Source organism: Cydia fagiglandana, chromosome Z (assembly GCF_963556715.1).
Source record: "Cydia fagiglandana chromosome Z, ilCydFagi1.1, whole genome shotgun sequence".
Taxonomy (NCBI): domain Eukaryota; kingdom Metazoa; phylum Arthropoda; class Insecta; order Lepidoptera; family Tortricidae; genus Cydia; species Cydia fagiglandana.
In genome coordinates this window covers 10,248,280-10,263,532 of record NC_085959.1, presented here as the reverse complement: position 1 = coordinate 10,263,532, position 15,253 = coordinate 10,248,280, and the positions used below count along the sequence as shown (strand labels likewise).

Genomic DNA, 15,253 nt, shown 5'->3' with positions numbered 1-15,253 from the left:
AAAAGAAAAAAAAAAGGTTTGTACTGCCGACTTTATGACGGACGTCACAGCAACTACCCCCGACCTCTTTCGCGTTTGTCATCATATTTGTGCTCAGGGCATTACAATGAATGCGTCGATACCATATTCATCTATATCCTAGGTGACATGAGCGAACATCGATTTCTAGAATTTTCTATCGTTGGCCGGTGTACTATTTCTAACAAGATACTAAAAACAGTTCATTGTTAGATTGTTGACCAGGAACGGTGGGCAACAACAATACGTCTACTGTTTTATTGTGGCATTTAGGACTTTTTACTACTTACGATGACCAATAATATTAGCGCTTTCTCTGCTACTCCTACTGAAAGATCAATAAGACCATCCGCATCCTATATTCATGCTTCAAATTCATTTTATCAAGGAAACCGTCGGTGACAACGACCGGGTCAAGGCCTCAGCATAATGTCCAAAGAGCATTGTATTGTAGTTGCATTAAGTAATGCAGCTGCAGTTGCCATTCGAAAGCCACCTTTAAATGTACGTAGGTACTGATTTCCTTGCTAAGTAGGGAAATCATGTTTCATGAAAAAGATGCTCATTAAACGTCTGCGCAAACTAGTGGAGCGCAGCGCAGATCACCGAGGAGGATTTAGCGCACACCGACGTGATAAGATCCCCTGCGATACCGCGAGCGCCCGCCAGCCCGGCACTGGCGGCCGGCGCACCAGGGAGTAGTTACTCCGGCGCAGGCTGGAGGGTGCCGCCGCATGTACTCTATCAAAAGGGATTAGTGACTAGAGTGCACGTGTTCTCCTCTGTCATCCCGGCGCTATCCCAGCGTACTCGGGAGGCCTCGGTGCATAACGGGGGAAAGCCGCGGCATTCCGCATTCCGCCGCCTACCGCCGCGGTATCCTCTAACGTACTCCTCGATGCCGCGGAGTACTTAACAATTATCCGTGACGCTCCGAGGTCGGTCTCAGAGCGTTCAAATTTATACCGTAATTATATTTAAATAGGAGAGAATATACATTGATACATTTAAAGTGATCTGCGCTGCGCTCCGCCGGTTTGCGTAGGCCTTAATACATACTTTTAAATAAGGAATGAAATGAGTATTTTTAATGTAACTGTTTTGCAGTTAGATATTTATAAGCCAGCATCATTCATTTACCTAGTTAGATAGGTTTTATACTAAATGCGATGATTTAAGAAGATCGAATATTTATTTTGATTAAAGTCCGTCTTGAATAAAACAAAGTGAGGACGTGTCATTATAAACATCTAATTTTCATAGATATTTGACATTGTCGCACTTTGTCAGACATTGCAAATGCCATGCAAAGTTAGTTTCAATCTCTTATACTTATAACCCACTGCAGGTCTGCGCGTCATGAATAAAGTACGAGTATTGTATTCGATCATCTTAAGGGACCCACTGATTAACAGTCCGCCGGACGGTATCGGCCTGTCAGTTGTTCGGAACTGTCAAAATTTTGTTCTAACTGACAGGTCGGCGGACTGATAATCAGTGGACCCCTTTATTGAATATACTATATTTTATAAACCAAATACCAACTACCTTTCTTTGGAAAAATGAATTAACATTCACTCATCGGTGCTCATAAACAAAAACAAATTGTGATATCGTATTAATTAGGAAGCGTTTAAAACCAATTCTACTTGTGTAGTCTACGTGTAGGCTAAATTGATTGGATAATTTGGAACTTAACATACATCAATAATAAATCTTTACGTAGTTGGTGTCATATTTACCACGATATCATATTGTAATCAAGTTAAAATGTTTTACACAGATGCATGGCATGTGTATTGTTTGTAATATGTTGGTGTGTGAAAACAAAACTGTGTGAAAACAAAACAGGTGCAATTTTTGCTAAAATAATTTGCATTCTACTTGTTTCGTACATGCAGTTTTGCTCAAAACATATCATGCAGTCATAAGCTGGAACCACTTTTCTACCTTCTACGGTTAAAATACATTCGCTGGAGCAACTCCCGAAGGGATTAGTTGCTATACACGTATATGTGCCCGACATTTCTGGGAATGCTTCTTTAATGTGAAGTTCGCATAAACCGGATTCCTGTCTTGCCACTGCTACGTCTCTTGCTTTTTCTATAATTCTTTTATCGTGGTACCATTCTATTTTAGGCCAAGGAATTCCCTTTACTTCGCATGATAATACTATAGGTTCTCCATCCATTATGGAAGCTGATTTCAATGGTTCTATGAATTCTGGGTTCTCACCGTACATTTCTGTTTCGTTATCTTTTGCCACTAGTGAAGCAGAACAAGATACGGAACCAGCAAAATTTTCTGCTCGACAGGTGATAACGTTTACTAAATCTGGAGTCATATTTTCAATACAAAGACATGATACATTATCTTTAGTAGTTATATAAATATTATGTAATTTATTTTCTTTTGCGTAAGAAGTTACCTCCTTGGTACCAATAAACCACTGGAACGACGCACTAGGATTAGATTTCACTTCTGCTTCAAATAGTTCAATAGCACCGAATGTGACTTGTTTGGAACTTACGGGTCGAATAAATACTGGTGGTTTTATGAGTGCTTCGTCAGACGGCTTTACGATTTTAACAGTACTTGCCGATTTTGTGATCATATTATTGGACTCAACAACTACTTCAAATTTTCCTACTTTCTTTTTATCTGCTGATTTTATCTCTATCGTCGAATGATCAGCTTCAGTGTGAATAATGCAATCGTCACTTGGTTCAAGGAGTTTGTTGTTGCAATACCATAACACTTTTTTATCTTCATCTGCTTCATAAGATACATACAGTTCAACATTACTATTTTCTGGAATATTCATTGCTTTAATGGGTTCTATAATTATCGGTCCAACTTCTGTAAAATAGGTGTCTATTAATTTTATGTAATGGAGATTTCTAGTCACATCACCCTTTAAATATATGCGTGTTTAGTAGTATATTGACAATTTATTTTTACCGTTTACAACACTTTCCTCGAAATGTCGTAATCAGTTGTTAGCCATGCATCTGTCATAACAATAAACGATACCTTCCCTTCCCTTCCCTTCCTAATTATTAAAGGGATCTACGCAATTTATCTTGATATTGTAAAACTAGGGTGTGGAAACTGAACTATCTACATAATACATAGTTTAGATGATTTATAGTTTACATTTTAACTATATTATTACTCGTACATAGTTAGCCTGGCAAACAAGTTCTGCCAGTAACCGTAGAAAAAAAAAAACTATACTCATTCTTGTTTGGGGTTATAATTTTCTCTGTCCATGTCTCACTGACAGGGCGACACTTGCCAAACTATATTTACTTCGGCTAATATTAAAATTAAGAAAAACATCCATACTTCCTCTTCCTTACAGTACCTACTGTACAGAAATGTAGAGAAATGTATTCAAACACGTTATTTCTGCATGGATTGTGTCGGGCCTTTCAGAATGGATTAAAATACTTACTCTTTTTGTCCGGCTTCTTAGTCTTAATCTTCGTTCTTTTCCTTTCTGTTGTTACGACTGTTGTAATCTCTTCTTCTTGAGCTTCGGATACAGGTTGTTCTTGTTTTTCTAGCACAACTGTTTCGACTTCGACTTTCTCTTCAACCTTTTCTTTTTTATGAACTTTTTTTCTAGTTTTTACTTCCTCAAGTTTCTCCGCTGGCATCTCAACTGGTTTCACTGGTGCAGTAACTTCTTTTTCTTCCTCAGTCTCTGGTTGTGTTCGTTCCTCAGCGACGATTTCGTCTACTTTGATATCTTCCTTAGCAACCTTTTTCTCCTTTTTGACACGCTTTTGTACTGTCTCTACAGGTTTTTCTTCTGGCTGAATTTGGTCTACTTCTTCTTGAGTTGTTAGGATTGTCGTAGATTTTTCTTCTTCGACCTGAGGCTGTAAATCTTCCTGTGTTTCTAGTACGATTATTTCCTTTGTAACGTCTTTCTTGGCGATCTTTTTCTCCTTTTTGATAACTTTGTGCTGTATTTCCTCTGTTTTCTCTTCTTCTTCTGTCTTCTCGACAAGCTCTGGTTGAAGATCTTCTTTTTCTACAGTTTCTTCTTTGACTTTTTGAACTATGTGTTGTTTTTTGATCTTTTTCTCTTTCTTTGTGGTTGTATGTTGGACTTCTTCTGCTTTAGTTTCGTCGGGTGATTTCTCCCTCATAACAGGTTTTAGATCCTCAGGCTGTTCTTCTTCAACATACTGGGGCTTTTGTTTTTTAATTGGCTTGAGTTGCACTTCTTCCGGTTTCTCTTCTTCTACAGGCTTCTGTTTAGGCACTGGCTTTAGGACGACCTCTTCCGCTGGTTGTTCTTCTTTAGGACGTCTCTTGCCGGTAGGCCAAGAAACATCCTCGGGCTGTTCTTCTTCGACAGACTTGGGCTTTTGCTTCTTAATAGGCTTGAGTTGTACTTCTTCCGGTTTCTCTTCTTCTACAGGCTTCTGTTTAGGCACTGGCTTTAGGACGACCTCTTCCGCTGGTTGTTCTTCTTTAGGACGTCTCTTGCCGGTAGGCCAAGAAACATCCTCAGGCTGTGCTTCTTCGACAGACTTGGGCTTTTGCTTCTTAATAGGCTTGAGTTGTACTTCTTCCGGTTTCTCTTCTTCTACAGGCTTCTGTTTAGGCACTGGCTTTAGGACGACCTCTTCCGCTGGCTGTTCTTCTTTAGGACGTCTCTTGCCGGTAGGCCAAGAAACATCCTCAGGCTGTGCTTCTTCGACAGATTTGGGCTTTTGCTTCTTAATAGGCTTGAGTTGTACTTCTTCCGATTTCTCTTCTTCTATAGGCTTCTGCTTAGGCACTGGCTTTAATACGACCTCTTCCGCTGGTTGTTCTTCTTTAGGACGTCTCTTGCCGGTAGGCCAAGAAACATCCTCAGGCTGTTCTTCTTCGACAGACTTGGGCTTTTGCTTCTTAATAGGTTTGAGTTGTACATCTTCCGGTTTCTCTTCTTCTAAAGGTTTTTGTTTAGGTACCGGTTTAAGGATAACTTCTTCTGCCGGCTGTACTTCTTTCGGCTTCCGTTTGCCTCGCCATGATACCTCCTCTGGTTGTGTCTCTTCAATTGGTTTTTCTTTTTTGATTGGCTTAAGTTGCACTTCTTCTGGTTTCTTCTCTTCCTCTACAGGCTTCTGTTTAGGTATCGGTTTAAGTACAACTTCTTCCGCCGGCTGTTCTTCTTTCGGCTTTCGCTTGCCTCGCCATGATATTTCCTCCGGCTGTGCCTCTTCAACAGGTTTGTCTTTTTTGATTGGCTTAAGTTGCACTTCGTCCGGTTTTTCTTCTTCGACATCCTTTTGTTTAGGCACTGGTTTGAGTTGAACCTCTTCCACAGGCTGTTCTTCCTTAGGTCGCCTTTTACCAGTAGGCCAAGAAATTTCTTGCGGCTGAATTTCTTCAACGGGTTTTGGCTTGTCTTTTTTCACTGGTTTAAGTTGCACTTCTTCCGGTTTTATCTCTTCCTCTACAGGCTTCTGTTTAGGTACCGGTTTAAGTACAACTTCTTCAGCTGGCTGTTCTTCTTTCGGCTTCCGTTTGCCTCGCCATGATACCTCCTCTGGTTGTGTCTCTTCAACAGGTTTCTCTTTTTTGCTTGGCTTAAGTTGCACTGTTTCTGTTTTTTCTTCTTCGACATCCTTTTGTTTAGGCACTGGTTTGAGTTGAACCTCTTCCACAGGCTGTTCTTCCTTAGGTCGCCTCTTACCGGTAGGCCAAGAAACTTCTTCTGGCTGAATTTCTTCAACGGCTTTTGGCTTATCTTTTTTTATTTGTTTAAGTTGCACTTCTTCCGGTTTTATCTCTTCCTCTACAGGCTTCTGTTTAGGTATCGGTTTAAGCACAACTTCTTCAGCCGGCTGTTCTTCTTTTGGCTTCCGTTTGCCTCGCCATGATACCTCCTCTGGCTGTGCCTCTTCAACAGGTTTTTCTTTTTTAATTGGTTTAAGTTGCACTTCTTCTTGTTTTTTCTCTTCCTCTACAGGCTTCTGTTTTGGCACCGGTTTAAGTACAATTTCTTCAGCCGTCTGTTCTTCTTTCGGCTTCCGTTTGCCTCGCCATGATACCTCCTCTGGTTGTGTCTCTTCAACAGGTTTCTCTTTTTTGCTTGGTTTAAGTTGCACTTCTTCTGATTTTTCTTCTTCGACATCTTTTTGTTTAGGCACTGGTTTGAGTTGAACCTCTTCCACAGGCTGTTCTTCTTTAGGGCGCCTTTTACCGGTAGGCCAAGAAACTTCTTCTGGCTGAATTTCTTCAACGGGTTTTGGCTTGTCTTTTTTTACTTGTTTAAGTTGCACTTCTTCCGGTTTTATCTCTTCCTCTACAGGCTTCTGTTTAGGTATCGGTTTCAGCACAACTTCTTCAGCCGGCTGTTCTTCTTTTGGCTTCCGTTTGCCTCGCCATGATACCTCCTCCGGCTGTGCCTCTTCAACAGGTTTGTCTTTTTTTACTGGTTTAAGATGCACTTCTTCCGGTTTTATCTCTTCCTCTACAGGCTTCTGTTTAGGTATCGGTTTAAGCACAACTTCTTCAGCCGGCTGTTCTTCTTTCGGCTTCCGTTTGCCTCGCCATGATATCTCGTCTGGCTGTGCCTCTTCAACAGGTTTGTCTTTTTTGATTGGCTTGAGTTGCACTTCTTCAGGTTTTTCTTCTTCGACATCCTTTTGTTTAGGAACTGGTTTGAGTTGGACCTCTTCCACAGGCTGTTCTTTTTTAGGTCGCCTTTTACCGGTAGGCCATGAAACTTCTTCCGGCTGAATTTCTTCAACGGGTTTTGGCTTGTCTTTTTTCACTGGTTTAAGTTGCACTTCTTCCGGTTTTGTCTCTTCCTCTAAAGGCTTCTGTTTAGGTATCGGTTTAAGTGCTACTTCTTCAGCCGGCTGTTCTTCTTTTGGCTTCCGTTTGCCTCGCCATGATACCTCCTCTGGCTGTGTCTCTTCAACAGGTTTGTCTTTTTTAATTGGCTTAAGTTGCACTTCTTCTGGTTTCTTCTCTTCCTTTAGAGGTTTTTGTTTAGGGACCGGTTTAAGTACAACTTCTTCAGCCGGCTGTTCTTCTTTCGGCTTCCGTTTGCCTCGCCATGATACCTCCTCTGGCTGTGCCTCTTCAACAGGTTTGTCTTTTTTAATTGGCTTAAGTTGCACTTCTGCTGGTTTTGTCTCTTCCTCTTCAGGCTTCTGTTTAGGTACCGGTTTAAGCACAACTTCTTCAGACGGCTGTTCTTCTTTCGGCTTCCGTTTGCCTCGCCATGATATCTCCTCTAGCTGTGCCTCTTCAACAGGTTTGTCTTTTTTGATTGGCTTGAGTTGCACTTCTTCCGGTTTTTCTTCTTCGACATCCTTTTGTTTAGGCACTGGTTTGAGTTGAACCTCTTCCACAGGCTGTTCTTTTTTAGGTCGCCTTTTACCGGTAGGCCATGAAACTTCTTCCGGCTGAATTTCTTCAACGGGTTTTGGCTTGTCTCTTTTCACTGGTTTAAGTTGCACTTCTTCCGGTTTTGTCTCTTCCTCTACCGGCTTATGTTTAGGTATCGGTTTAAGTGCAACTTCTTCAGCCAGCTGTTCTTCTTTTGGCTTCCGTTTGCCTCGCCATGATACCTCCTCTGGCTGTGCCTCTTCAAGAGGTTTGTCTTTTTTAATTGGCTTAAGTTGCACTTCTTCTGGTTTCTTCTCTTCCTCTAGAGGTTTTTGTTTAGGGACCGGTTTAAGTACAACTTCTTCAGCCGGCTGTTCTTCTTTTGGCTTCCGTTTGCCTCGCCATGATACCTCCTCCGGCTGTGCCTCTTCAACAGGTTTGTCTTTTTTAATTGGCTTAAGTTGCACTTCTTCTGGTTTCTTCTGTTCGACAAGCTTTTGTTTAGGTACTGGTTTAAGCAACGCTTCTTCAGATGGCTGTTCTTCTTTTGGTCGTCTTTTACCGCGCCATGAAACCTCCTCAGGTTGATCTTCTTCTGTAAGTTTTTCTTGCTTTTCTTTTTGTCTTGTAATGGGTTTAAGTGCAACATTATCTTCAGTTACTATGTCAGCTGGTATTTCTAATATAACCGTGTCTTCTTCATGTGTCAAGGACTCTTCTATTACAAGTGTCTCTACGGACATCTTTCTCGGTTTTAGTGTAACCTCTTCTAATTTTTCCTTTGTTATTTCTTTCTTTTCTACTTTTGTTGGGCGTAATTTTATGCTTTCTTGAGTCCAGGGTACAGGTTCTTGCTTTTGCTCCTGGAATGCAGATGATCTCCGCCTTGTTGGCCCCAGTGGTTGTGCTTCTTGTACATCTACGGCTTGTTTAGGTTCAGATCGTTGTCCTCGCCAATGTTTAGTTTCCAGTGATTCCGATTTCACATCTTCAGATGTATCAACTGTTTTGTCGATTGCAAGTATATTAGTATCTTCAGTCGAAATGATATTTTCTACATTCTTACTTACTTCCTTTGTGCGAGATTTTTGTCTATACTCAATATCCTCTTGGTGAACGACTTCTGATTTATCAACGTGCAGAATTTCTGTGTCTTCGGTGATTATTCTACCAACGGTGTTCTTCTCATCTTGTTCGAATAAGGTTGCCACCGAAGGTTTTTTCACTTGTTTTAATGATACATCTTCAATCTTTTCTTTTGCTATTTCTCTCTTTTCAACTTGAGTAGGGCGCAATTTTATGCTTTCTTGAGTCCACGGCACAGCCTCTGGTTTTTGCTCCTGGAATGCTGATGATCTTCGTCTTATTGGTTCTTGTGTTTGTTCTTCGGGTACATCTGCCTCTTGCTTAGGTTCAGAACGAGGCTTGCGCCAATGTTTTGTCTCAAGTGAATCCTGTTTTACGCTTTCGGCGGTTTCAATTGTTTTATCAATTACTAGTATGTTAGCATCCTCAGATGAAGTATAATCTTCAACATGCTTAGGAACCGCCTGTGTTAGAGATTTTCTCCAATGTTCCGGTTTTGAATCTTCGATGACTGTTCGATCTATAGTGTCTTGTGTAGACGTTTTTCGAACTTGTTTTAATGTGACGTCTTCTATTTTCTCTCTTTCTATTTCTTTCTTATCTATTTTAGTTTTACGTAATTTGATGCTCTCTTGAGTCCACGGTACAGTTTCAGGTTTTTGCTCTTGGAAAGCTGATGACCGTCGCTTGGTTGGCTCTTGTGGTTCTGCTTCTGGTACACTTGCATCTTCTTTGGGTTCAGATCTTGGTCTACGCCAATGTTTAGTCTCAAGCTGTTCTTCTTTTACGGTTTCGCTTGTGACCATTGTTTTGTCAACTGCTAGTATATTACTATCTTCAGATGTCGTTGTACTTTCGATTTGCTGTATATCCTGTCTAGGTTTTCTCCAGTGTCTTGTTTCGATTAACTTCGTTTTGTCAATAAGTTCTTTGTTATCAACAGTCAATATATTTGCATCTTCGGTAAATGTCACCTGCTGCATAGAAGTTTGTTGTTCCTGTACCTGCGGCTTTAGTTTACGCCAATTTACAGTTTCCAAAGTTTCTTCTTTTTTCAATTCTTCAGTCACTCTCTTGGTGCGCCAGGGAACCGTGGTAGTTTTAGTTTCAACATCTTGTACGTTTTCAAGTCGTAAAATATTGGATTCTTCTGTTGACTGATATAATCCTTTGCTGGTCGTTGTTTTTTGATCAGCCGTAGATTGATTAAAACCAGTTTTTTCTTTGAACGTTTTTCGTGAAATAACTGTTCGGGATTCTGTAATCAGAAAAAAAGGTCACATTAATTATATTGCTGTCTACTTATTCAGGAGGCCTATTTTATTTAATTGCGTACGCTAGTAAGTACTTACTTTGGTTGCAGATAAATGCCTCATGCAAACCTAGCTTATATGGCATAATAAATAACCAGTGGTTAGTTATTACACAAATATAACCTTGTTGTCTAGTCTGCAGGGTGACATGCACCTTAATCCATGCTGACATATGCATTATATTAATCTTTTTATTGAAAAACTAAGCAGCAAGAGGCGTCTAGCTAGAGGTGAAACTTATTATTTCATACTGCTAAACCTGATGATTTCTTATGTTGTGATTTAATTTGTTTTGTACCGGTGTATAGTACTTATAAACCAACGTTAATATTTCAAATACTAATAGATTCTCTTAACGTCCGCCAACCTCTTAGAAACCTCATTAGAGAGGATTTAGGCGCTGGGGCTCCACGGAACGAGCCCCACTCAACCGCAAACGGAACAGAAACGAAATTGTATTCAGCGCCGAGACTTATCTTTGTTTTTTTTTAGCTTCATGTGCAGCCGCAGCCGCTCGACTCTGTTAGATGTTCCTTGGATATGAGGGGGATGACACCCTATCCAGTCTCTTGTCTGAAAAATGCCCGGCGGCTCAAGGAGTGCCCGAAGGTTGACGCTGGCAAGTTACCGTCGTTAAGCGCAGCATGCTTAGATAAGCGGCTCGCGGTCTTCTGACAGGAGAGCCCGTGATATCCCCGGAGGTCAGTGTAGCACGAGAACCTATTCGTTTTTTTTGCACAAACTCGGGCAGCAAGCTGTAGACAGGTTTCAACATACAGTCGCCACGGGATATATCGAGGAGGTGATCAATGTGCTCAAACACTACTCTATTGTTATGGCTTTAGAGAGTGCGGGTTCAGATATTTTTGAGCACCTCGGCAGCTCCGATATATCTGACATTTGTGTCGCTTAACATCAAATTCGGGTAAATCCATTCGACCCTCTCAGCAAATATCTACCCTTTTCATAATACCAAAATCGCATGATCTGACATATGGATTCACCCGAGTTCGAAGTTAAGCGACTCATTTGTCTCCTCACGCATTTTTAACTCCAGTAGGGCTAAGATGGTCGTTTTTAGGGTTCCGTACCCAAAGGGTAAAACGGGACCCTATTACTAAGACTTCGCTGTCCGTCCGTCCGTCCGTCTGTCACCAGGCTGTATCTCACGAACCGTGATAGCTAGACACTTGAAATTTTCACAGATGATGTATTTCTGTTGCCGCTATAACAACAAATACTAAAAACAGAATAAAATAAAGATTTAAATGGGGCTCCCATACAACAAACGTGTTTTTTGACCAATGTTAAGCAACGTCGGGAGTGGTCAGTACTTGGATGGGTGACCGTTTTTTTTTGCTATTTTTTTGTTTTTTTTGCATTATGGTACGGAACCCTTCGTGCGCGAGTCCGACTCGCACTTGTTTTGTCATCTGTCATCATGCCTGTCACTTTCTAACAAGTGCGCAAATGCGAAAGTGACGCATGCCGTGACAAGTGATAAAAATGCAACCATGATAGCGCCGCAGGGTTACGAATAGTGTGTCTCGAAAATATACGTTACGTTGCGTATTAAAAGCGGTATATTGACTAAATACTTGTGTACGCTGTGTTATGAAAAATAATAATACCTCCTGAAATTTAAAACATACCTATTTCAAAGTAAGTTTTTGATGTGATAACGTGTTATAAATCAATGAACCTATGAATGCTACCGGTGCATGCACGAAAAAGTGTCACGTTGTGGACAAATCTCCATGGTAACTTTGTGGACGGATCTCCATGGTAACGATACGTAATGTATTGGTAATGTTTTCTTATAACGTTATCACGCAATATTATCGTCCGCAAACCAACTTTACATATTATTTAGGTAACTTTGTTTTATGTAAATTTTTGTTGTAAAATTCTGCTTTAAAGTAGTTACGGGAAGAAAGTTTTAAATAATCGTACGTAGGTACCACATTAATTTAATTAAGTAAAACTGTACGCGACAAAATCTGGGCATACATGATATGGTATATCTTTTTACTGAATGCACATTTTTAAAAGCGATTCTTTTATTTTAATAATGTGTAATTTTAGTACTATGTATCTACTGAAAATACAACCATAATTCAATAAATAAATGGTCTTATGTGAGTTTTCGCTGAATATATTCCATCATACCTTTAATTTTGTAGTTTTATAGCGTTTTTTGCTTCATGCTCATTAGAATGTCATCTTACCGAAAAATATATTTATCAACTCTTTTTCTACCTACGTGACTGAAGGCAGACTTCGATTCCAAGCACTGAAAGTCGTTTTTATATGGGAGGCATATTTTGTCAAAAACTATCTCAATCTGAATACAATTAGAAAAGTTTTAACTATTGTGAAAAGATAATGTAATAAATGAGGTATAATTTGGCTTTAGGCCAAGAAATAAGAAGTTATAGAGGGAAATGCTAGGAACACAATTTTTGACTCCGTAACTTTGTTTGGACTAGTTAGGAGGTGAACATATCAAAAGTCCCCGGCCGTAGCCCCGGTGCTGGGGGGGAGAGGGGGGAAAGAAGGTCTCATTTTTCGGTTTTTCACTAATATCTTGGAAACTTTGCGTCTTAGCGACATGGCTACTGAGACAAACCAAAAGCTGATAAAATTTGTTACAAGTTTTATTCAGTCAAGTTTTTCGATATCTTGAATAGTTTTTGAGATATCCGCTCTTGAAAGTTTATTTAGGGCTTTCAATTTTATCTTGATATCTACATTAGTGAAGCTGCTAGGCCGTGTTTGGTATCATTTTCGTATAAATCGGGGGTGTTGAATTCATTTTTGGTATCACATTGACACCATTCCTTAGAAAAAACATATAAAGTTTAAACAAATACCTTTTTTTTTTAAATTCCGCTTCACGCTTAAACCGCTCAACCGATTTAATTGTAATTTGGTATACAGATATTTCGAGTCCCAAGGCAGGACATAAGATACTTTTTATCTCAATAATCATCCTTTAAAGTTGTGAAATGGAGTAGGGGGGAATTCAACTTCGTCGACGAAACTGAATTCCTGAGGTAAATACTGCTTAAGGTAAAGTTTGAAGTCATGTTAGGTATCATTTTCATCTAAATCACAGATGTATACCATCCTAAATTTCACCTAAACCGGTTCAGCGGTTATTGACTCCTCATACAAACTTCCACCTCACTTTTCACATCCTCAAAAGATGCTTTTGGTTATAAAAACCATCCTATGTCCTGTGTCGAGACTGAAACTATTTCTATACCAAATTTCAACGAAATTGGTTCAGCGGTTTAAGCGTGAAGAGGGATTTTTAAAAACATATTTTTTTTAATTTTGGTTTTACTTCGGAATAGTGCCAATGTGATACCATAAATGAATTCAGCACCCCCGATTTATACGAAAATGATACCAAACATGGCCTAACAGCATCACTGATGTAGATATCAAGATAAAATTAAAATCCCTAAATAAACTTTCAAGAGCGGGTATCTCAAAAACTATTCAAGATATCGAAAAACTTGACTAGATAAAACTTGTAACTAATTTTATGAGCTTTCGGTTTGTCTTAGTAGTCATGTCGCTAAGATGCAAAGTTTCCAAGATATCAATGAAAAACCGAAAAATTCGACCTTCTTACCCCCCTCTACCCCGCAGCACCGGGGCTACAGCCGGGGACTTTTGATATGTTTACCTCCTAACTAGTCTAAACAAAGTTACGGAGTCAAAAATTGTGTTCCTAGCATTTCCCTCTACAACGTTTTTTGAGGATTCATTTCCTGACCTACTTGTATAATTAAAAATAATAAAATGTTTAAACAGGAGAATTTGGTAAAGACTGTCAGAAGACTGTATACAAAAAAATATAGGTACTGTCGAATATACAATGGTCTAAGCTAAGCTAAGCCGTCTAAATAAGTCACAGACAACCTATAGGTCAGGAAATGAATGCTCAAAAAACGTTGTAGAGGGAAATGCTAGGAACACAATTTTTGACTCCGTAACTTTGTTTAGACTAGTTAGGAGGTGAACATATCAAAAGTCCCCGGCTGTAGCCCCGGTGCTGCGGGGTAGAGGGGGGTAAGAAGGTCGAATTTTTCGGTTTTTCATTGATATCTTGGAAACTTTGCATCTTAGCGACATGACTACTAAGACAAACCGAAAGCTCATAAAATTAGTTACAAGTTTTATCTAGTCAAGTTTTTCGATATCTTGAATAGTTTTTGAGATAGACGCTCTTGAAAGTTTATTTAGGGATTTTAATGTTATCTTGATATCTACATCAGTGATGCTGTTAGGCCATGTTTGGCATCATTTTCGTATAAATCGGGGGTGCTGAATTCATTTATGGTATCACATTGACACTATTCCGAAGTAAAACCAAAATAAAAAAAATATATATTTTTGAAAATCCCTCTTCACGCTTAAACCGCTGAACCAATTTCGTTGAAATTTGGTACAGAAATAGTTTCAGTCTCGACACAGCACATAGGATAGTTTTTATAACCAAAAGCATCTTTTGAGGATGTGAAAAGTGGGGTGGAAGTTTGTATGGGGAGTCAGTAACCGCTGAACCGGTTTAGGTGAAATTTAGGATGGTATACATCTGTGATTTAGATGAAAATGATACCTAACATGACTTCAAACCTTACCTTAAGCAGTATGAACCTCAGGAATTCAGTTTCGTCGATGAAGTTTAATTCCCCCCATACTCCATTTCAAAACTTTAAAGGATGATTATTGAGATAAAAAGTATCTTATGTCCTGTCTTGGGACTCGAAATATCTGTATACCAAATTACAATTAAATCGGTTGAGCGGTTTAAGCGTGAAGAGGAATTTAAAAAAAAAGGTATTTGTTTAAAGTTTATATGTTTTTTCTTAGGAATGGTGTCAATGTGATACCAAAAATGAATTCAGCATCCCCGATTTATACGAAAATGATACCAAACACGGCCTAGCAGCTTCACTAATGTAGATATCAAGATAAAATTGAAAGCCCTAAATAAACTTTCAAGAGCGGATATCTCAAAAACTATTCAAGATATCGAAAAACTTGACTGAATAAAACTTGTAACAATTTTTATCAGCTTTTGGTTTGTCTCAGTAGTCATGTCGCTAAGACGCATAGTTTCCAAGATATTAGTGAAAAACCGAAAAATGAGACCTTCTTTCCCCCCTCTCCCCCCCAGCACCGGGGCTACGGCCGGGGACTTTTGATATGTTCACCTCCTAACTAATCCAAACAAAGTTACGGAGTCAAAAATTGTGTTCCTAACATTTCCCTCTATAACTTCTTATTTCTTGGCCTACTAATGTTAGATGATGTTTGTAATTTTATTATGGAGTTAGATAACCACAATTATTTAAAAAAAATGCCTCTATATAATGCACATTAATTTAAAAGATTTACAATATCTTGCATGGCCGGATTTTGTTGTGAACAGTCTTTAAACATTTTCAAAGAAATTTATTCTGGAAAGAAGG

General features: G+C 39.4%; 1 protein-coding gene across 4 annotated transcripts in view; it reads right to left on the bottom strand.

Moving 5' to 3' along the window:
* Positions 1-15,253, bottom strand: part of LOC134678295 (titin) — a 145,764-nt gene that overhangs the window by 73,995 nt on the left and 56,516 nt on the right. For 3 of the 4 annotated variants that reach the window (XM_063536788.1, XM_063536786.1, XM_063536787.1), the window contains exons 22-27: positions 7,857-9,709; positions 6,315-7,349; positions 5,826-6,140; positions 5,484-5,651; positions 3,476-5,309; positions 1,969-2,877 (exon numbers count right to left, since the gene is read on the bottom strand). In XM_063536788.1, coding sequence (XP_063392858.1) covers positions 1,969-2,877; positions 3,476-5,309; positions 5,484-5,651; positions 5,826-6,140; positions 6,315-7,349; positions 7,857-9,709 — 6,114 coding nt within the window. The other variant, XM_063536789.1, reaches the window with a different exon arrangement.